This window comes from Plasmodium vinckei, assembly GCF_900681995.1.
Source record: "Plasmodium vinckei vinckei genome assembly, chromosome: PVVCY_05".
NCBI classification, from domain to species: Eukaryota; Apicomplexa; class Aconoidasida; order Haemosporida; family Plasmodiidae; genus Plasmodium; species Plasmodium vinckei.
This window is the reverse complement of record NC_051297.1, coordinates 304,906-328,495: the sequence shown is the minus strand read 5'-3', so window position 1 is coordinate 328,495 and position 23,590 is coordinate 304,906. Positions and strand designations below refer to the sequence as shown.

The 23,590-nt window shown below is 23.1% G+C and overlaps 5 protein-coding genes across 5 annotated transcripts; 3 read left to right on the top strand and 2 right to left on the bottom strand.

Annotated features, from left to right (window-relative positions):
* Positions 1 to 56: 56 nt before the first annotated feature.
* PVVCY_0500820 (conserved Plasmodium protein, unknown function) lies at positions 57 to 344 on the top strand (the record flags this gene model as incomplete). The annotated part of the gene is made up of 1 exon (XM_008627454.1): positions 57 to 344. The coding sequence occupies one exon, from the start codon at positions 57 to 59 to the stop codon at positions 342 to 344; it is 288 nt and encodes a 95-aa protein (XP_008625676.1).
* Positions 345 to 398: 54 nt separating this feature from the next.
* Positions 399 to 2,002, bottom strand: PVVCY_0500810 (HORMA domain protein, putative; the record flags this gene model as incomplete). The annotated part of the gene is made up of 7 exons (XM_008627453.2): positions 399 to 425; positions 599 to 675; positions 771 to 872; positions 991 to 1,210; positions 1,332 to 1,371; positions 1,772 to 1,811; positions 1,927 to 2,002. 7 exons carry the CDS (start codon positions 2,000 to 2,002, stop codon positions 399 to 401), a joined length of 582 nt encoding a protein of 193 aa, XP_008625675.2.
* A 27-nt stretch (positions 2,003 to 2,029) lies between these two features.
* Positions 2,030 to 3,077, top strand: PVVCY_0500800 (conserved Plasmodium protein, unknown function; the record flags this gene model as incomplete). Its single annotated transcript, XM_008627452.1, has 4 exons — positions 2,030 to 2,035; positions 2,279 to 2,408; positions 2,734 to 2,811; positions 3,052 to 3,077. The coding sequence occupies 4 exons, from the start codon at positions 2,030 to 2,032 to the stop codon at positions 3,075 to 3,077; spliced, it is 240 nt and encodes a 79-aa protein (XP_008625674.1).
* Positions 3,078 to 4,172: 1,095 nt separating this feature from the next.
* PVVCY_0500790 (orotidine 5'-phosphate decarboxylase, putative) lies at positions 4,173 to 5,156 on the bottom strand (the record flags this gene model as incomplete). The annotated part of the gene is made up of 1 exon (XM_008627451.1): positions 4,173 to 5,156. One exon carries the CDS (start codon positions 5,154 to 5,156, stop codon positions 4,173 to 4,175), a length of 984 nt encoding a protein of 327 aa, XP_008625673.1.
* A 2,068-nt stretch (positions 5,157 to 7,224) lies between these two features.
* Positions 7,225 to 23,103, top strand: PVVCY_0500780 (dynein heavy chain, putative; the record flags this gene model as incomplete). Its single annotated transcript, XM_037635013.1, has 1 exon — positions 7,225 to 23,103. One exon carries the CDS (start codon positions 7,225 to 7,227, stop codon positions 23,101 to 23,103), a length of 15,879 nt encoding a protein of 5,292 aa, XP_037490201.1.
* Positions 23,104 to 23,590: the final 487 nt, after the last annotated feature.

Genomic DNA, 23,590 nt, shown 5'->3' with positions numbered 1-23,590 from the left:
AAGTGTTTAAAAAAAAAAACAATAGTAATAGCAAATCTATAGATAGGAATCCAATAATGGCAATAAAAAATAGTTACAAAGAAGAATTTAAAAACATATTTGAAAGAAAAATTAATTTATCTAATGAAGACGAAAAATATAAAGATAGATCAATAAATATATTTTATGGAATATGTTTAATAATTTTATCAATAATAACAGTTATATTTTCCTCAGTGTTTTTTTTTTTTAATATGCATCCATATGCTTTATATTATTATAATGTGACTGTTGGTTTAATTCCGATGTATATTTTATATAAATACTTCATGTGGATATTTTTACAACTTTTTAAATATTCTTGAGAAATCATTATATATATATGTGTGTACACCTTGAATTTTTTTCATCTGTTAAAATTACTCTAGACAACTTTCCACGTATATCTATAATAATGGTGGATAAATAATTATTGCTATATATAGCATAAAATGGCGCATCAAAAAATTGACAATTAACAAATTCGTTATACATACAAAATGGTACAATCATGTATATATAAAAAGATATATAAGCATAAAGCATATTATTTGATCGAAAACTATTTTTATTTTCTTACTTGGCATACAACTCTAGGATCATTATTATCAGAAGCGTACATACTTTTTAAAATTTGTTTTTTGTATATATTTTGACCTGAAAATTGAATAATATAAATATCAGGATTTATTGCATATTTTTATTGCGTAATTTTATTATATATATATCGATTATGTGTGTGTTATTAGTACTTTGGTGAGTTATTAATTCCCATTCATCCTTTAAGCTCTCTTTTATTTTGGGATTGTCTTCATAGTCTTTCATTAAATCGAAGGCAATTTCAAATGTCTTCTCTATAATTTAAAAAACGTCAAAAATGATATCTTAAAATGTATTTTACTTGAAGAAAAATAAGTGCTACTTCAACAAATGCATGGGTAGAAAAAGTGAGACATGTTATTTTTTCATTACCTATATTATTTTGCTCGGCTAGGCACATTTCAGCATATGTAAAGAAATCCCAAACAAAATTTTCGATGGAAGAATAACTAATTTCTGTACTATGAGTTTTATAAAATTGTTCAAATTCGATGGTATATATTTTTAATACTTGATCTTTTAAATTTTTAAAAATTAGTCTATATTTGTATAAACTTTTATCTAAAATAAATTTTTTTATAGGGTTTAGTGCCTTGTAATTAAAAACAAAGAATGAAATTATATTTATCAGATTTGATCATCATATATATGGGCATAAAAAATATATACATGTATAGGTGTAAATTGTGTTTCTATTGATATTGTCGTCTAACCTGTTGTATATATACCTCGATCTGATTATTTACACAATGCCTGTCGTTATAAATAAAAAAAAAAAATGATCACATTTTTATATTGTGATGTGTGATTTAGATGGAAACATATTTATTAACAAGCATGTTAATAATAAGAATAGAAAAATGTAATATATATAAGTGTGTTTATTTTTCCGCTATAGAATTAGGATTATGCTACTTTCTGCATATCGTTATTGTTTTATTATTTTATTTTTTTGTGTATAAAGGGAATGATTTTAGTTATTTTCATTTATACTATAATTCTACATATTATATGTTTCTAAGGGTAGTTAAAACCATATACACTTTCAATGTATATGCTTTAAACTGGTATGCCCTTAAAATATTTTTAACATTATACATGCACTTATATGTATATATTTTTTTATTTTCCGTTTTTTTTTCTTAATTATTACCAAACTAAAGTATTGAACTTTCTCTTTTTTTCAAAATATTCTGAAAAATAAGAACAAAAAAAATATTTATACATATATATATCAATATGGGCTTGTTTTAATATTTATATAATTTTCCATTTTATTTTTATTATATATTTTTTTTTCTCGCAAACCAGAAGAATATATGCTCATTATATAAAGCATTAAATGAGTGAAAGCTTCAATAAACTCATATAAATAAGTTTCCATTTTTTCTTTGGATAATTTTTTGGAAACATGGAGGTATGATAAATAAATATAGAAATAGAAAATGTCAATATAAATTCTGATAATTGTGAAAGTACAGTCATATATATATGTGTGTGATTATATACATTTTTATACTTATCTTCCAATATTATATACTTTTGAGTATATAATTGTAGTTTGTATATGTATGTTATCCATCTGTCGATATTTTTAAGCTTTGATTTGTTTAACCCATAAATATATGAAAAAAAATATATATTTAAATTAACTTTTTAGGGTCAACGAAGTTTGAAAAAAGTAAATGTTTATAAGCGTCTCCCATATTTATACATTGGGATGTTTTTCATTGGAGGTTTGCTTGAAGTGGTTTTTTGCTCCACCAATTTTTATCAAATTTATAACATAGGTATGAATAATAATAATGTAGTTTAGTTTATTTTTTATTTTTATGAATTTATTACATATTGCATATATATACTTCATATAGTGCAACGAAAAACATTTTTTATTATTATAATTTATTTTATTATTATTTTTTTTTGCATACATTGCATGTTGTTTCAGTTTGAGTATACAATGAAATTTTATAATTTCCATGTATATTAGACCTGCTTCTTTTTATATATTTATTAATTATTTAATTTTTTTAATTTTTTTTCATATATCTATTGTTGTCAATTTACACACAACTTTTTTGTAACTTTTTTTTTTATTCTATTTTTATCCCAAAGGTGAAAGTGAAAAAAAATCGGATGAGGACATAAGTGAGCTTATGAAAAGATATCAACTTAGACAGAAAATTAAAGAAAGTAAAAAAAACAATATTCTTGCACAATTTTACATATCAATATATGTACAGTGTGTTTTTATATATGTGAAAAGTATTTATTTTTTGGATTTACAATAGTGTAATTATGTAAAATAATTTTCTGTATTTCATTCTTAATATTTAAAATAAAAGCATGTACATGAGTGTAATAAATTTATTTCATATATATAAATTAATATATTTTATTTTTTAACTTTTTTTTTCGTTTACTATTTTGTAGAAACTACACAAATATCAGAAAAATAAATTAAGCATGTAATATTGACAACGAATTAATATTTTAGTATGTTATTATTTTATATCCAAATTTTATTTTAGTTTGTTATAATATATATTTTTTTTAAATATGATAAATCCTATATGTTATTGCTTAGGTGGCTTATTGTACACAATTTTTTGGTGCAGTATTTCTTGTTGCTATTGTTTTTATAGGGTAGCATATTTTTCGTTAAGTAATTATTTAGCCTATAAATATGGGCAAAGTGCTTATTTTGGAAAAAATATAATATAGCATTTTTCTTAAACTGGTATATTATAGTCTTTAAATAATTAATCAAATTTTTTATTATTATTATAAAAGATAAATGAACAAATCAATGTGTGTATATTGTTTGCGCGTGTGAGTTTTCACATGTGTTTATGATTAATTTTTTTACATATGGAATTGAATTACCATAAGTCTTTGCCCACGTATAGGAGTATATACTATATCCCCGAATATGATCTCATATTATAAATGTTTAAGTTAGGATATATTCCCTTGTGAAGTATTTTACTTGCACTTTCTAGACAGTGTAGGTATACTAAAATTTATTTACAAAATGAAGAAGTTAATTGTGTTGTATTGTTATATATATCTACATATTTAAAACAATATTTTTGTGCACAGATAGTTTTCCATTTTTCAAATATTTTTTGATGTTTACATTATTTTGTATCATGGACAATTTTGCTATTAGCAAGATAATATATTTTTTAGCCATAAACAAAACAGATCAAATGTACATGTTTATATAAACATTTATAAAAAAAATATGTGAATTAATAGTAGTAGCACAGGATAATTATTTATAACACAAAATGATGATAGGTTTTAATTTAGTATTTCGGATCTCAATTTTTGACAAAAAAAGTTAACCTATGATCTCACAACTGTCAAATTGAGAATTCGAATTAATGAATTTTTTAAATTAATCAATATGAGTAATGTTTAAGGATCCAAAAAATAGTGATAAATGAAAATATGGAAAATATAATATCACACACATTTCCTGACATTTCTTTGGATACTTAATTGAATTTCGTTAATACACTCATATTTATAACTACACTTGTTTAATATTACCCACCATTTTCTATGTCTTTAAAAATTTGAATAATTTGATTATAGTAGGATTCTGCTGATTTTTTTGGGTCTGGAGTTTTTGTTATACCTCTTCCAACATTTATTAGTAATTTTTCATAATCTTTGCTATAACCATTTTTAAGGGTTTTATATAAATCTCCATTTTGTGCTCCTACTCCTGGTGATAAAATATAAGCATCTGGGAATTGATTTCGGATTATTTTCATTTCTTCGAAAGCATTCGCACCAATAACAAAACCAAAGCATTCATCATTTTGATCTATTTTTAAATCTGCTGCCATTTTTTGTGTTTCTTCTGCCATAACTATATATGCTTGTTTATCATTCATTAAAAGTTTATTTTGGAAAGTAAATGAATCATTATTTGACGTTTTAATAAGTACATAAGCACTATAATACTTATTTTTTTCATAATCACAGCAAACATCTTTTAACATATTTGTTCCCATATATATATTCATAGTACATGAATCGGTTTTTAAGTATTCAAATATAAATTTTTTATAATTTTTAACTGTACTTCCGATATCATTTATTTTTATATCTAGCATAGTTGGCATATTCATACTATTTAAATAATCAAAGACATTTTTTAAAACATTTATTCCAACTGAGCCATATGGAATGTAAAATGCAAAATTCATTTTATATATCAAAGCATATTCTTTTGTGTTATTAATTATATAAAAACAAAAATGGTTAAAGAAATAAAAAAACTTATCTTCCTCACTTAATTTCTGTATATTTTCTCCATCTGTTAGTAGTATTTCCTTTCCTATTTTGATGATATTTTCTATTCCATTATTATTACTGTTCATGTTGTTTTTGACATTTTTATATCCATTTTTTTCTTCATTAGTCATAAAGTTTCTTATATCATCTTCATCAGGATCCAACCCAACACACAAGCAGGTATTTACTTCACTTCTTCGATTTTTTAATTTAGTTTTAAAATGCATTTTTATTAGATTTATATGTATAAATATGTATACCTTTATGAAAGTTGTTTTGGTTTTCACGCTTTTATTTTTTATTATTTTTTTTATTGTTAAAAAAAATAGCTATCTATGATTTTTAGGTGATACCTTTTTTATTTTTTTTACTTTTTTTTTTTTTCTTCTTGCAAAATTGTAGAATTATGTATTGGCACCAATGTTAAAATATTTTCCAAAATGGAACACCGAAATATATTGATCTATACATTCAAAATGTAAATTTAAATATATGAAATTATTTTAAAGTTTTTTTTTATGATTTTATTTATTTTTTATTATGCATTTCTACAAATTCGATTTTATACATTATACACGATATAAAATTCCACATATTAATTAGTGTGGCATTATATAGAAGGTCAAAAAGAACGGACACTTAAAAATTTAGTAGCCCAATATAGTAGAATATTTATAAGAAAAAAAAGCGGTGAAAGTATCTTAAGCTTTATTAGCTAGCTGGTGAATGCCAAAAAAAATGTATTTCATCAAAATGAGAAAAATGTAACTATTCTGAGCTTTACGAAAATACATTCCTAGACAAATATATGAATGTATGTAGATATATATTACAAGGGAAACTTATACAATTATAAGTATTGATGAATATAATGAAATTTATTTTGAAAAAATATTCTAAAAATATAAAAGAGTTATATATGAACATGTGTTTATTTTATAGCATTTGGGGGATAAGGAACGTAATTCTTTTAATAAAAATAATGACAATAATAATTCTTTAATATGATTATTTCTCATTTTAAATTCATACTTTGTATTGGGATTGAAAACTTTGGAACTAAACACCGTATATAGACATCGCCTCTTATAGTACATTTATTTTTTTCTCCATACATATAGTTATGTGTATATAGAAATGGAAAATAATTAAATATGCTCATTCATGATTAAAAAAATTGATCTATATATATCCATCATAATATAGTAATCGTATTTTTATAATGTCGCGTAATTTAAACGCATGTATGAGAGATCATAAAAAATTGAATTTTCCAAATTTATTCATAGATCTGATATTTTGACAAATAAATTACTTTTAAAAAATGTATTTATTATTCATTCATTTTGTATATATTAATGGAGTTAAATAAATATAATTATAGACTGATTAAATGCTGATATAAATATGGGTGCAAAACATAGTTATTATTGCTTTATTTTTATTTACTTTTAATTTTTCGGTTTAATTAGGAGAAACATTGTAATAGCGTGTACATTATTTTATTTTAAGACTATTAATTTAACAAATATGGGGAAATTTATTTATTCATATTTTTGTGTGTATAAATGTACACGCGCAAAGTACTGTACTTGTAAAAAATAAATGCTCATATGAATTGGAATCATAGGAATCAGATTGGGTATATATGATTTCTGCATATATTCGTAATAAAAAATATAATAATATTACTATTATTAATAAAATGCACACACAAATTTGCGCAAAAGGAGATACTCTCTATAGTATTATATATAAACGTATGTTTTAGATGTGCACATATAAATATGAATGGCGAATATATTTTATGGAATATTTATAATGAAAAAATAGACACATTATTTTTTTAAATAATTTATAGGAATAATTTTAAGGATTGGAGAAAAAAGGAGAAATATATTATTATATATATATGATATATGTAGTATATGCTTATGGGTACACATTAAAGTTACCTATATATGAAAAGGTTCGAATTTTTTTAATTTGTATCTCTATATTTGTGGAATATTAATTTTTTTCCAAGTAAATATGTAAACGTACATAAAATATCAGTATATAGTTATGCACGTACGAATGTTTCAATATACGAAAGAGCATATACGTATATAGATGTATATATATATTTATATATTCCAAATGTGTCTAAAAAATATACCTAAACGTGGTATACTCAGTTGAGCATTTTAATATTGGCTAGCTGCTTCTAAGCCTTGGCTTAAGGCCATATAATATACTTGTATACAAACATATAAAATTAAGGGACCCCCTTTGGTCTTACGAACAATATATATAATGAATGGGGAAGATGGTGTAGATAATGATAATTGTGGGTATGATGAAAGGGTTGAAGAGATTATGAATATTGGGTTGGATTACTTTAACATACAAGGGTGTCTTAGAGAGGAGTCTATAAATAGTGTAAAGGGTGATGAAGATATAATTAAAATGATACAATTGTTTTATGAAAGTACAGATGGATGCTTATTTATATTTAATGATAAAGATTGTATAAAAATATATGATTCTATAATAGATTTATATAAAAGACGGAAGAAAGAAAAATTTATAATAATTTATAAAACCCCTGAAAATAAAGTATTATATTTAGAAATGAACAATGATGCTGAAAATATTATTAGACGATTTTTAGAAATATTTTTTTCTAATTTTATGAACAAGAACGAAGACATCAATAATTCTTCTCTTCTTATGGAAATGAAAAAAAAATTTAATAATTTTTTATTAAATTTAAAAATAGTATATGGTGAGATGGAAGAGAAATTGATATTGCCAAATTTACCTTCAGAAGTAAAGGAAGGAAACATAAGTAATTTAGAAGAATATTTAACACATTTTATTAAATGCTATCATATAATATTAAGAAGTTTTATGGCATATAAAAAAAATAATTATGAAAATTGTAATGAATTTTTAAAATGTCTAAAGAATAAAAATGAGGATATAAATTTTTTACACGATGAAATAAATAAAGAAGGGTTTACAGAAATAATTAATATAATATTAGAAAAAAAGAAAAATTCTAGTTATAAAAATATAATTGAGAATATAAAAACTGAGATAGTAGGTCATAAGTCTGAAGTTTTTGATTTATATACCCATTTAAAACCAGTAGTTCATTTTTTACAAAAATTAGAAAGTTCAAAGGAAGAAAATATCGAAGAAAAAAATGTATATTTAATGCCAATTGTACATTCTTTATCTTTATCAATTGAAAAATCGGATTATTTAATTAAGAATTGTAAATTTATTTTCAATTTTTTATCGAGAGTATTAATAAATATCTGTAATCAGAATATGAACACTCCAGATATAATAAATTCTATATATAATTGTATAGATGTATTAAAAAGTAAATTATATAATACCTTGAATTTTTTACTTACCTTTTTATACTTATTTAAAATGTATAAAGAGAAGGAAACAAATGTAAAACTTCGATCTCTAAATGAATTGAGTGGAAAGCGAGTACATGATTTGGTAGTAACACTGAAGACAACTGAAAATGATAATGACAAAAATGAAGATAAAATGAATATACTTAATGATTCAAAAGTAGAAGAAGAGTGTAAATATTTCCCACTTATTAGTTTATATATATATAAATTAAAATTGCTAGTTGAATATGTTAAGACCTATCAAACATATATGAAACTTGAAAAGATTGAAATACCAGGTGAAAAGGGAAAAAGATTAACAGAAGAAATACATAATGTTTTAAAAAGCTTTAATAATATTAATACTACATTTTTAGATATAAACCATGAAATATTAAATAATCAAGAAAATATTTTTATAAATAAATATAACACATTTGATAATAAAATAAAAGAATTAAACAAAAGATTAATTTCTATTTTTGTACACTCATTTGATAATGATTTAAATAAAAATATAAAGTTATTGAATTCGTTTCTAATATTAAGAGATATTCATTCTATAGAATTGGAATTAATTAGACACACTTCTATGCTTTGTCAGAATCTTAAAAATGAATTTATATTGGTCGATAATTTATTTATAAAAAATACTACTATTATAGAGAATAACAAGAATATCTTCATGGAAAATTCATTTCAGGTATCTAAGAAAAGTAATGAACTTTTAGATTGGAAGGAAGGTGAAGAAATTACAAGTGTTGAAATTGTACAAGGGAATGAAGATTTGGGTAACTGTCTAAAGAAGCTAAATATCAACAATAACTCTGCAGTATTTTGCGAAGTGATAAATTTATTTATGGCTCTTTTAAAAAGGATAGAACAACAATATTTTCCGTTGAAAAAAATAATAGATATTTTAAACTTAAAAAATGATAAAACTGAAGAGATAAATATGCTATATAAGAATATAAGTGAAAAAATAAGTAAATATATATGTGAGATTAGCAAAGTATGGTTTAAAGATACAATAAATGTTGTAAACAACTTTTTAAATGAAAATATCTTTAAAATAAAATCTGGAACATTTTATGTAAATTTTCATCCATATATATTTATGTTTATAAATAATGTAAAGAATTTTTTTTTAAATAACTTAACTATTAATGAGGAATGTTTACAAATATATAATAGAGCTAGTTCATTTAAAAATTTTATTAATATATTAAATAATATAACAAAAAAATATAATCGTGTAATGACAAGAATGTTAACTGTAGAAAGAGATTTATTTGAAGACAAATTAGTATCAGTAAAGGGAATATTATTAAAAGGGGTAGAGGAATTAAAATGGACAGATAGTGAAATACACAAATATATTGAGAGTGTTGATAAAGATATGTCAGATGTGTATAGTAGTATATATTCTCTACATAGCAATATTTCATTTATTTTGAATTTAACAAAAGGTTGGATGAAAAAACCAATAATAGAAAAGCGTAAAAAAACAGAAGACGTATATAACTATTTAAATACGTATAAGAATAATATGTCTATATTAAAAAATCGACTAAATGAAGATTTAAAAAATATTAATATAAAAATAAAACAATCTTATGATGCATTAAAAATAAAAAAGAATAATATAATGTGGAAAAATTATTTAAAATTTTTAAATAACATTGTTATGGGTAAATTGATTGAACTTACTAATTTGTTATTTAATAACTTATATGAAGTTATGGAAAATGGAAAAAAAGATGAACAATTATTTTTGATTAAAATACGTTTTGTTGATGGCAAATTAAATTTAGATTTAAAATTAAGAAGTAAAAAATCGTTTTCTATTACTAGCATATTTTATAAATGGGTTCATGACTTTATAAATATTTCATCAGACATTAAAAGAATAGATATTAGAAATGGAGATTATATAAACGAAATAGTTTTAAGCTTAAGTGTAAATTATAATAAGAATAGAATTGAAAATTATTTTGAAAATACAATTGAAAAGGCATATAAATATTTACAATCTTTTAAAAAATATGAGAATATATGGAAAAGAGATATAAAAAAAGAGTTTATAGCTTTTAAGGAAAAAAATGAAATTGCTTTATATCCAAATTATTTTGAATATAATTACAATTTTAAAGATTCATTAAAAATTATTAAAATAAATATACCACATAGATTTCCAAATATATCGTCTTATAAAAAATTTATTTTACTACTAAAAGATGAGTTAAATGGCTACTACAATTTGAAAACACATGAGTCTATTAATTTTATATCTTTTTATTCTGAAGAAATTATTCAATGCTTAATTAAGTTTACAAAAAAAAATATTTCTTTATATACAGAATTTTTACAAAATTTTGTAAAAGATGTTATATATGCTATTAACACTTTTTACGAAAACAATATTAAACATTTAAATGAGGATAATATTATCGATTTTTTTTGTAAAAATGAGAATGATGAAGATATGGATAAGGATAATATGCTTATGCCTAAGGGTAAAAAAAAAACTTCTATAAATTGTAATAATAATGATGAAAATAAAATGAATGAAATTATTTACAATGAATATGAACAAGTAATATCAACCGATTCACCAAAAATGGAAGATGCAATACAAAATAAAAATGACAACGGTGATGATACTGCTAATAATGATGAGATGAATAAAAAAGACGCATTTTATAACCTAATGAGAAGTATTAGAAGTGTAAAATTAAGTAAGAAAATAATACCATTAATTTTCCAAAAAATAAAAGAAATAATTGACAAATTAAAAGAGATAGACATCATTATAAAATATAATGATGTGTTAGAAAATGTTGAAAAAAACAAGGAGAAGGTAGAAATTCAATATAATGAAATTAAAGAAAAGATATTAAAATATAAAAATAAAGAAATTAAAAACATAAAGATAGAAATTAAAAATTTTAAGGAAGAATTAATAAATTTAAAAAATGAAATATTTAAAAATATCCCAAGTCATCCAAAAGATATATATAATTCACCTTATGAAAAAATTAATGATTTTAGAAACAAATTTCAAATATATAAAGATAAACAAAAATATCATAATGAATTAGAAACCTTATTTGAAATAGATATAACAGTATTTGATGAATTGGATGAAATAGATGTAAAATTAAAATCCTTAAAGCATTTATGGGATATAGTAAATAACATTCTATTTTTTATAGAAGAAGAAAAAAAGAAAATGTGGAGAGATATAGATGTAAATAATAATACATACATAATTGATTTTATATTACTATATATTAGAAAAAAATTTGTTGATTTAAAGGAATTACCAATTTATGAGTATATAACTAAAGAATTAAAAAAGTTGTTACATGTTTTGCCTCTTTTAGTCGACTTGAATAACGATTGTATATTTGATAGACATTGGAATATTATTATTAACATATCAGGAAAAATAAGTAATTTGCATTCAAACAAAAGGGGAATGACACATAATAGCAACAACTTTGAAGATGTGAATTTAAATTCTGAATTTCGAACTAAGGCAAGCAGTGCGAAGGTATATGAAGAAGTGAGGAATAGTGAAAATATGCAAACAATTCCAAATAAAGAAGATGAAAATTATATGAATACGCCCAAAGCCTTGAGTACTATTAATAGGAGTAATAATAACTTGAGTGGTATGATGAGTAATAGTGGTAAATTTAACTGGGGAGTAGAAAAAAACAAAGATTCGGCTCTAAGCAAAAATCTGAAAATAAAATACAAAGAATTGACGTTGCAAGAGTTTTTTGATTTGAAATTATATAAACACGTAGATGCAGTTCATGATGTAATAGAACAAGCAAAGAAAGAAAAGAAGATTGAAAATAAAATAAAAGAAATTAATTTAATATGGAAAAATATGACTTTTGAATTTGTTAAGAAAAATACATATATACAGATAATAAATATGGACGCAATATTAGAAATGGTTGATATGCATACATCTGAGATATTATTTTTCATTAACCAAAAAAAATATATATTATTTATACAAGATACAATATTAAATACTCAAGAAAACCTTAAAAAAATTGATGAATTAATTAATATATGGAGAAAATTTTTAAATAAATTTGAAAGATTGCAACCAATTTATTTAAACTCTGAAGATATCCATTCCCAATTACCTCAAGAAAGTAAAATGTTTTTTAATATCGAAAGTGATTATAAAGAAATAATACAAAGTGCTTTTGAACAAAAAAATGTTTTACAAGTTTGTTTAAATGAAGAGTTGTTTTATTTTTTGAGTAAATTTTTTAAAAACATTGAACTGTGTGAAAAGGCATTGAATGATTATTTAGATCAAAAAAAAAAAGCTTTCCCTCGATTTTATTTTCTTTCAAATATAGCTCTATTAGACATTTTAAGTAATGGAAAGAACCCACTAAAAATTTTACCTTACATAAATGATGTATTCAATGCAATAAAAACTATAAAATTTGAGAACCAATGTGGAGAAGATTTTTCAGATAATTGTGATGAAAAGGATGTAGAACCCAAGAACAACATCAAAAATAAAAATATTCATACAGATGGTGAAAATAGCGATTCAAATGATGATGGGGATAAAAATAAATCATCTTCTGGTTCCTCAACAGATGCTGGAACAGATAATGAAATGGAAGGACAAATAGACATAAATGGAAGCAGTTACAAAATGAATAAAGCATCAAAAGGATATAACAGTGTAATTAAAACAGATGAAAAGGGAAATAGTCAATATGAAGTAAAAGAATATACAGCAAAGGGAGTGTATAGTATTGAAAACGAGTATCTAAATTTTATTGAAGAATTAACATTAAAAGGAAATGTAGAAAATTATTTAAAAGATTTAGAAAATCATTTAAAAACTACTCTGAGAAGTATTTTAGAAAACGCAAAAATAAGTTATGAAAATTTAGATGAAAATACAAGAGATGAAACAATGATATCAAATTATGTAAGTCAAATAGTTTGTACATGTAACCAAATAAGTGTAACAGAAGAAATAAGTAAATGCTTTGATGAATTAGAAAATGGTAATGAATCAGCATTTATAGATTATAAAAAGATGCTAATTGAAAGAATAAATAAATTAATAAAATTGGTTGAAAAAACAGATGATTATAATATTAGGACTAAATTGTTGTCTTTAATAATATTAGATGTGCATACAAGAGATGTAATAGTATCTTTTATCCAAAAAAAAATATCAGATAATACATCATTCGATTGGCAAGCTCAATTAAAATATTATTGGGTTTATGATAAAAAAATAGACAATTATACATGTGAAATAAAGATATGTGACTTTAAAACAAAATATTTATATGAATATATTGGAAATTCAGGAAAATTAGTTATAACCCCATTAACTGATAAATGTTATATAACACTAACACAAGCTTTAAATTTAATTTTAGGGGGTGCACCAGCAGGTCCAGCTGGAACTGGTAAAACAGAGACAACAAAAGACTTATCAAAGGCTATTGGTATTGCTATATTTATATTTAATTGTAGCAACCAAATGAACTATTTTAATATGTCACAAATATGTATAGGATTATCTCAAACTGGAGCATGGGGATGTTTTGATGAATTTAATAGAATAAGTGTAGAAGTGTTATCTGTTGTTAGTACCCAAATTAAATGTATATTTGATGCTATTAAAGAAAAAAAAGTCATGTTTCATTTTATTGATGATGAAATAGTATTAAAAAAAACATGTGGATTTTTTATAACCATGAACCCAGGATATGCTGGAAGAACAGAGTTACCAGAAAATTTAAAAAACTTATTTCGATCTTGTTCTATGATCGTTCCAGACATAAAATTTATTTGTGAGAATATGTTAATGTCCTTTGGTTTTATAAAAGCAAATAAATTGTCGTATAAATTTGTTGAGCTTTATCAATTATGTAAAGAGTTGCTACAAAAAAATATCCATTATGATTGGGGATTAAGAGCAGTTAAAGTGGTTCTAATTCAAGCTGGAGATTTAAAAAGGAAATATAGCAATTTTGACGAAGAAGTAATTTTAATGAAAGCATTAAAAGATTTTAATATTCCCAAAATTACCCATGAAGATATACCGATATTTTTAGGACTAATCAATGATTTGTTTCCAAATGTAAATTGCAATATATTTAATACAAAAGAAAATAGTGATGACCAATCTGGAATAGACAATAATGAATATTTTGTAGATGATTCAGATGGAAAAAGCAAAAAAAATGTTTCAGAAAAAAATACAAAAGGGGAAGAAAATAATTGTCCAAATAAAATATGCAGTTTTGAAGATGCGATAAAAATATGCTTAAAAGAATCGAACCTTCAAATAGATGATAATTTTATACTTAAAGTTAAGCAATTAAAAGATTTAATGGATGTAAGACATTGTGTTTTTATATTAGGAGAAGATGGATGTGGTAAATCAAGTGTGATAGAGATTTTAATAAAAAGTCTAAATAAAATAAAAGAAAATTGTTTACACGAAATTATAAATCCAAAATCTATTGAATCGTATGAACTTTATGGATATTTAACAAAAAATAATGAATGGGTAGATGGTGCATTATCTTCAATTATGAGAAAAATGTCTAGAAATATATCACCTTACAATGAATATACAAAACATAAAATAATTTTATTAGATGGAAATATAGATGCAGAGTGGATAGAAAGTATGAACACTGTTATGGACGATAATAAAGTATTAACACTAGTAAGTAATGAAAGAATTCCTTTTACTAAAGAAATGCATTTATTTTTTGAAATTACAAATATGAAATATGCATCTCCAGCAACTGTTAGTAGAGGTGGTGTTCTTTATATTAATAAAGGTGACATAAGCTATAAATTGTTTATAAGTTCATGGATTAATTTGTTAAATAATAATATTGCCAAAACCGAATTTTATTACCTTTTTAATATATTTTATGCACAAAATATTGAAATGTTAAGAAAACAATGTAAATTTATGTACAATTTATCCAATTTAGATATTGCAAAATCGATTTGTAGTTATATAGATTATTTTTTAGCAAAATATGAAAAATATATTAATGATGTAATTAAAAAAATTGAAAATAAACAAAATGAAGAAAATATATTTTTAAATAATCAAAACGAAGATCAGAAAGTTGGTGAAAATTCTGTCTCTCCTCATACAGGGGATGAAAGCCAAAGAACAACAGTGAGCCAAAATAAACAAGTTCAGAATGAGAATATTCAAGGAATAAGAAAGAGTGAAAAAAATTTGGAAGAAAAAGGGTTTAATGGTGGTATTATCAACCAAAGTAACAATAGCAATTACAAAATAGAAAATTGTGAACAGAATAGGAAAGAAGGGAAATTAGCTGATGACGAAAAAAATACTGTGAACAAAATGAATTACAACTATGATATATTGAAAGATTATTATAATAGCTTTTTTATGAACTCCTATATGTGGGTTTTGAACAATTTAATAGTTGATGATAAAATAATGAATTCTCGAAATCTTTTTAATAATAGTATAAAAGGTAATTTGAAAGTAAAAATGGGAAATGATTATTGTTGTAACTACATTTACAATATTTATGAAAATAGTTGGAAACATTTGTCTACATATTTGGACGAGGATATTTTGATTTTGCAACGAATCAAATGGAATTTTGATGATCCAGAAAATAAGGAAGGAGAATATGGAAATAATGTCCAAGGGGAATTTGATGATATGGATGAAATGGAAGAAATGGGCGAGCTAGATGAAGAGGAAGAAGCTGAAGATTTGGACGAAGAGATAGATCATGAAGAATATGAGCAAATAGAGAATAATTCATCAAGTATGCAAAGAGAAAAAATAGTTGGGAAAAAAGAAAATAGAAAAAAAAAAGTTGCAAGTAACTATATTGAAAGCATGCTTCCACATAATTATGACGAGATATACATAAATACAATTGAACTAATAAGAATAGAAAAGATGATAAAATATTCATTAGAAAGAAATAAACCAATTTTAGTATATGGAAATAATGGTACAGGGAAAACAAAATGTATAAAAAATAATATAAATATGAATATCGAAAAATTTACACATACAATAATAAGTATAAATTATTATACAAACTCATTTGTTTTACAAAAAATAATTGAAAATAATGTCGAAAAGAGGAATACAAGAACATATGGTCCACCAAATCAAAAAAAACATATTTTTCTTTTAGAAGATTTAAATATAACAGCTAAAGATGATTGTGATACCCAACAAATGCTAGAATTTTTAAGACAGTTATTAACATATAAACTAATATATGATCGAGAAAATTTAGATGAGAAAAAATATGTTCATGATATATCTTTTATTGGTACAATTAATAATAACACTAATAAATTTATTGATAAAAGAATTCAAAATAAGTTTAATATATTAAATATAGAGGACATAAGTATAAAAACATTTGAAAATATATATAAAATAATATTAAAACAGCATCTACTTAAATTTGATGATTCAATAAAAGGACTATTAAATAATATAATTTTATTTTCTTATGATTTATATAGTAGTATCAATGGAAATGTTGCATTTAATTTGTCTAATTTTGCGCCTCATTATTTATTCAATCTAAATGATATACACACAGTATTTTATAACATAATTAAATATACAAATCCAGATATATATAATAATAGATTTAAATTTTTGATGATATTTTTCCATGAAATACAATATGGATATATAAATAAATTAATTTCTTATGATCATATTAATATATTTACACAAATATTTAATAAATTAATTCAACAATATTTCCCATTTTTTAGTGATGATTTTGAAAAGCATAAGAAAGTATTTGACACTGTAAATGCAGAAATGAAGGATGCCAATAAATTGTCTCAAAAAAATACAACTGTTTCTGATTATGAAAATAATGATGAAGTTAAAAGAAATTCTTCAGGTGAACATGAACCATGTAATAATGAGTGGGGACGATTACCAAATGGCAATGCTAATAATATTGATATTAATAATGCTGATTTGAATTTATCTAAAAACACAATATATGATTTCAGTAAAAATATATTTACTTCTTTTATATCTGTACGAAATGGAATGGACAAGATGTATTTAAATGTGAAACGATTCTATATATTAAAAGAAGTGTTGACAGAAAAATTGAACGAATATAATAGCAACCATGTAGAACTTCCATTAGTATTATTTGATTATGCTATAATTCAGATTTGTAAAATGTGTCGAGTTTTAGATTTCAACATTTCTCATTTGATGTTAGTTGGTTTTGGTGGCTCAGGAAAACAATCATTAATAAAATTAAGTATTTTTATTAATTCTTTAAATTTATTAAATATATCTACAAATAATAAATATGATGTGAATTGTTTTAAATCAGATTTACAAGAATTTCATCTAAAATGTGCAATAAAACCAGGTACTGTTCATGTTTTACTATTAAAGGAAAAGGAAATATTAGATTCGTTCTTGCCTTACATAAATGATCTTACTTCCACTGGTTTATGCAATGATTTATTTACAAAAGATGAATATTTAGGAATTTTCTCATCAATTCGTAATCAAATAAAATATTTAAATATTGGTGAAAGTAATGAAGATGTGTTTAATTATTATATTAGTAAAATTCGAAAAAATTTTAAAATAGCTATTACACATTCACCTATTAGTAATTTATACAGAAACAGATTAATCAAATTTCCATCATTACTTTCTAATTTTTCATTTATATATTTTTTACCATGGCCATATGAGGCTTTAATAAATGTATCTAATAAATTTTTAGATGATGTTGAAATAAATGAAGAATTAAAAAAAAATATTTGCGAGCATATGGCTTATGTCCACACTAGTACAAATGATATGAACAAAACATATTTTGAACAAAAAAATAGATATAACTATGTTATTCCTAAAACCTTTTTAGAGTATATATATTTTTATAAAAATTTATTAAGTGTTAAAACTTTTGAAATTGAAAAATCGGTAGAAAGATTGAATAAAGGTTTGTTGGCATTAACAAGTACTAAAGAAAATGTGCAAGTCTTAAAAAAAGAGATCGAAATAAAAATAAAAAATATAGAAGAGAAAAAAATAGAAGTAAATGAAATATTAAATAAAGTAAAAGAGGCAACTGAAGTAACAAATAAAGAACAAGAAGTTGTTAATGAAGAGAAAAAAAGAAATGAGATATTTACAAAAGAAGCCATAGAAATACAAATAAGAGCCGATAAAGAATTGAGTGAAGCATTACCTATAATGAATAAAGCTAAAGAGGCAGTAAACTGTATAACAAAATCGGCTATACAAGAATTGAAGTCGTTGCAAAATCCACCAAAGGAATGTCTAGATGTTACACATGCTGTTCTTATTGCATTAAAAGAAATAAAAAATTATTCATGGAAATTTGCTCAAAAGATTATGAATAATCCAACACAATTTTTAAGTAAATTACAAAATTTTGATGCAGAAAATATGGAAGACGAAACTGTAAATTTATTAGCACCATTTATACAAAAGAAATTTTTTAATTATGAAATGATGAAAACAAAATCATCTGCATGTGCTTATTTAGCTTTATGGTTAATTAATATAGTAAAATATAATGAAGTATATAAAAAAGTAAAACCACTTATGGACAAACTTCAAGAAGCAACAAACAATAAAAATAATGCACAAGAAAAATTAGATCAACTTGAAAATAAAGTAAAAGAACTAACACAAAGTGTTGAAAATTTAAGAAGAAAAATGAATGAAGTTAATGAAGAAAAAAATAATATTATAAGAATATATAATGAATCAAAAGACAAATTAAATAGAGCTGAAAATTTAGTAAACATGTTATCTGATGAATATTCTAGATGGTCAGATGAAATTGCTATTATTATTTCGAATAAAAAATATATATATGGTGACTGTTTATTATTATCATCTTTTATTACTTACCTCGGTGTCTTTTCGAGTTCTTTTCGAATTAAATTATGGAAGAATTTATGGTTAGAGCATATTAAAGCAAGTAATATTTTAATTAGTAATATTTCTTCTCCTATTGATATTATGGTTCAAGATATACAAATAGCTACTTGGAAAAATGAGAAATTGCCAGAAGATATTATAAGTATAGAAAATGCATTAATAGTTAGCACATGCTATAGATGGCCTTTATTAATCGACCCACAATTACAAGGATTAAAATGGTTAAAGGTAAAAGGGGGTAATAATATTACTTGTCTACAATTTAACTGCAAAAATTTTATTCAAAAGGTAAAAAATGTTATTTTAAAAGGGGGATATTTAATCATTGAAAATATAAATGAAGAAATTGATAATGTTATTGATAGTTTATTGAACAGAGAATTTATCAAAAAAGGAAATGACACCTTTATCAAAATTGATAACGAAGAAATACAATTTAATTATCCTAATGCAACTAGCAGAATTTCTAAGATTAAAAGTTTTTTCGAAAACACATTAGATTCGAATACCATTTCTAACAATACTCTTAATAGTAGTAAGAGTGAAAATATGGGAACTTCTGAAAATGCTGAAAATAATGAAGACAGTGCAGATAATTTAAGCATCCAAATGGATAACAATGATAAACACTACAGCCATAATGTGAACAAGTCTATGTCTAATGGAGGTTTTTTAAAAACAAATTTCTTTAATTTAATATTACAAACAAAATTAAGTAACCCTCACTTCAAACCAGAAATGAATAGCCAATGCACTTTAATAAATTTTAGTGTCACATGTGAGGGATTAGAAGAGCAAATACTAGCTATTATTGTGAATATAGAAAAACCTGAATTGGAAAAACAAAAACAATTATTAGTAAAAAATCGAAATGAATATAAAATAATTTTAAACAATTTAGAAGATGAAATTTTATATCAATTATCTACAGCTGATTCATCAACTATTATAGATAACATTTCTCTAATTAATAGTTTGAGAACAACAAAAGACACATCTAATAATATACAAAAACAAGTTGCAGATTCAATTATTACTGAAACAAAAATAAATAAAACAAGAGAACTATATAGAACATTGGCAAATGAAGCATCTATTGTTTATTTCATTCTGATTCTTATGCATAATATTAATTACATGTATCAATATTCTCTTGATTCTTTCATAAATCTACTACTTAAATCGATCGAATCTGTGAATACTACTGAGATGGAAGACGGAAGTAACCAGATTGATTCAAAAATAAATACAAAACATGATAGTATGTTTAGTGAAGGTTTTAATAACGGAGAAAAAGATGAAACTGACTATTATGAATCTAATATAAATTTTAGCGAATATAATGAAAAGAACATAAATGACAATAATATCATGAATGAAGAAGGAAATGTAATACATGATGAGCATATAAATAAATTAATTGTATCATTTAGAAAAACAATATATTCATGGATTAGTCGAGGTTTATTAGAAAAAGATAAATTGTTATTTAATTGTATATTTGTATTTAAATTATTGGAAACAAAGAAAATATATGACAAAGATTTTAACATGGATTATCTAAACTTTTTCTTAAAGCCTCCACGAAGTAATATAAAAGTTGCTATTGAAAATCCATTAAAAGAATGGCTAAGTGATGAATGTTGGGAAAATATTTTATTTTTATCCAAATTTAAAGAATTTGAAAACATTGCAAACAATATACATATAGATGCACAGCATAAATTTAAACAATGGTGTTTTGAAATACAACCAGAATTATGTAAATTGCCATTAGAGTGGAAAAAATTAAATGATTATTCTTTTAAGAAATTATTAATTATTAGATCATTAAGACCTGATAGAGTAACCGTAACATTAGAAAAATATATTAAAAATGTATTACCAAAAAGTGAAGAAATAATGGAAAAAAAAAATTCATTTGGAGATACATTAGAATCTTCATACAATTTTATGATTAATTCTACACCTATATTATTTATTTTAACACCGGGTTCTGATTTTATAAAATATGTAGAATTATTAGGGAAGAAATATAAATTTTATTTAAATAATAATTTGCATGTTGTATCATTAGGACAAGGACAAGAATCTATTGCATTATCAAAACTTGAGTTATCTCATAAAGAAGGGCATTGGATAGTTTTAGAAAATATTCATTTAATGGCAAAATTTAATTTAATTTTAGAAAATGTAATTGATAAATATGCAGCAGAAGGCTCACATCCAAATTTCCGTTGCTTCTTAACATCTGAAGTAACAACAAATATCCCAATAAGTATATTAGAAAGATCAATAAAACTAACAAATGAAGCACCAACTGGTTTTAAAGAAAATTTAAAAAGAGCTTTTACTTTCTTTTCACCAGATGATTATGAAGAAAAAGATTTAAGAACAAAAAATATATTATTTTCTTTATGTTATTTTCATTCAATAATAGTTGAAAGAGCAAAATTTGGAGCAAAGGGATTTAATATAAAATACCCATTTAGTCTTAGCGATTTGAGAGATAGTGCAAAGGTTTTATTCAATTATTTAGATAACCAAAATTCTATTAAAGTTCCATGGAATGATTTGAAATATATTTTTGGGGAAATTATGTATGGTGGTCATATAGTTAATGATAAAGACATGTTAATATGCAAAACATACTTAAATTATTTTATGAAAGAACAATCATTAGAAAAAATGCAATTAATACCGTTTTCTAAAAATATACAATTATTTAGTCCTAATAATTATTCATATGATAAAATTTTAAAATATATTGACACACAAATTATTGGAGAGTCTTCTGTACTATATGGACTAAATCAACATGCAGAAATGAACTTTAGAATAGATGAAAGTACAAAACTATTAAAAAATATTTTAAAACTAAAAAATAAAGAAACATCTACATTTATAGAAGAATTAACAATAGGTGAAACTATAGAAAACAAAACTTCAAATATTGTATCCGATATTATAAGCGAAATAGATAATGTTTTTTTTAATGTGGATGAATTAATGAAATCAATACCAGATGATCAAATAACTCCATTACAATATTTCTTATTTCAAGAATGCACTTTAATGAATTCTTTAACAAAAAATATGAGAAATTCGTTAAAAGAATTAAATCTAGCTATTAAAGGAGAAATTAATATGAATAGTAAAATAGAAAGCTTAATGAATTTTCTATACAAAGACACACTACCAGAATCATGGAAAAATAATTCTTATTCTAGTAACAGAAATTTATCTTCTTGGATAAATAATTTAAAAGAAAGAATAGCATTTTTATCAGATTGGTTTAACGATCCTTTATTAACACCTAAAGTTTTTAATGTTTCTTTATTATTTAATCCTAACAGTTTCTTTAGTGCAATTAAACAAATATTATCTCGAAATGAAAAATGTGAATTAGACAAAATTATTATCCAAGTTGAAGTAACAAACAAATCCATAAATGATATCCATTCATATCCAAAAGAAGGTGCATATATATATGGATTATATTTAGATGGGGCTAATTATGACATAGAGAAAAATACTTTATGTGATGCCTCATCAAAGCATAAATATTTTTTAATGCCAGTTATACATTGCAAACCAGTTGTTAGTATGGGTAAAATTGATAAAGACGTATATGAGTGTCCAGTATATAAAACTTTATCAAGAGATAACACTTACGTAACGAATATCAATTTAAAAACAAAAGATAGTCCAGAAAAATGGATTCTTGCGGGGGTAGCTTTAATTCTTGATATTGCTGACGATTAATTTAATTGAAAATCTGCATATTGCATTTTTTTTATGGAATAGCGGCATGCATCTAGGTGCTACCCTTTATTTTTTTGTGGTTATATTGTATTTTATTTTATGCAGTTAACCATATTTATTTTATTTATTGTATTTTTTACATATTTTATTTGTAATTAATATAAACATGAATAATGAAAAAGTATATTACACTTTTCATATGTAAGCACGAATTAAAAAATATTCAAATCTTTAAACCAAAGCATATAAAATGTAACCATTTGGGGAACATGTTTTTTTTTTTTTTTAATTTTCCTCCTATGTTTTTCCGTAAATTAAAACTCAAGGAATACGAAAATACATAATATAATATATTTTTTTAAGGTTAAAATATTGGTGGTATTTTTTTATTTTAAAAGATATTTCTTTAAATAAATGAAAAATATAAATTTTTTGTTTCTACTATCAGCTAGCTAACTATATTTTTCCATTTTATACTTAAAAAAAA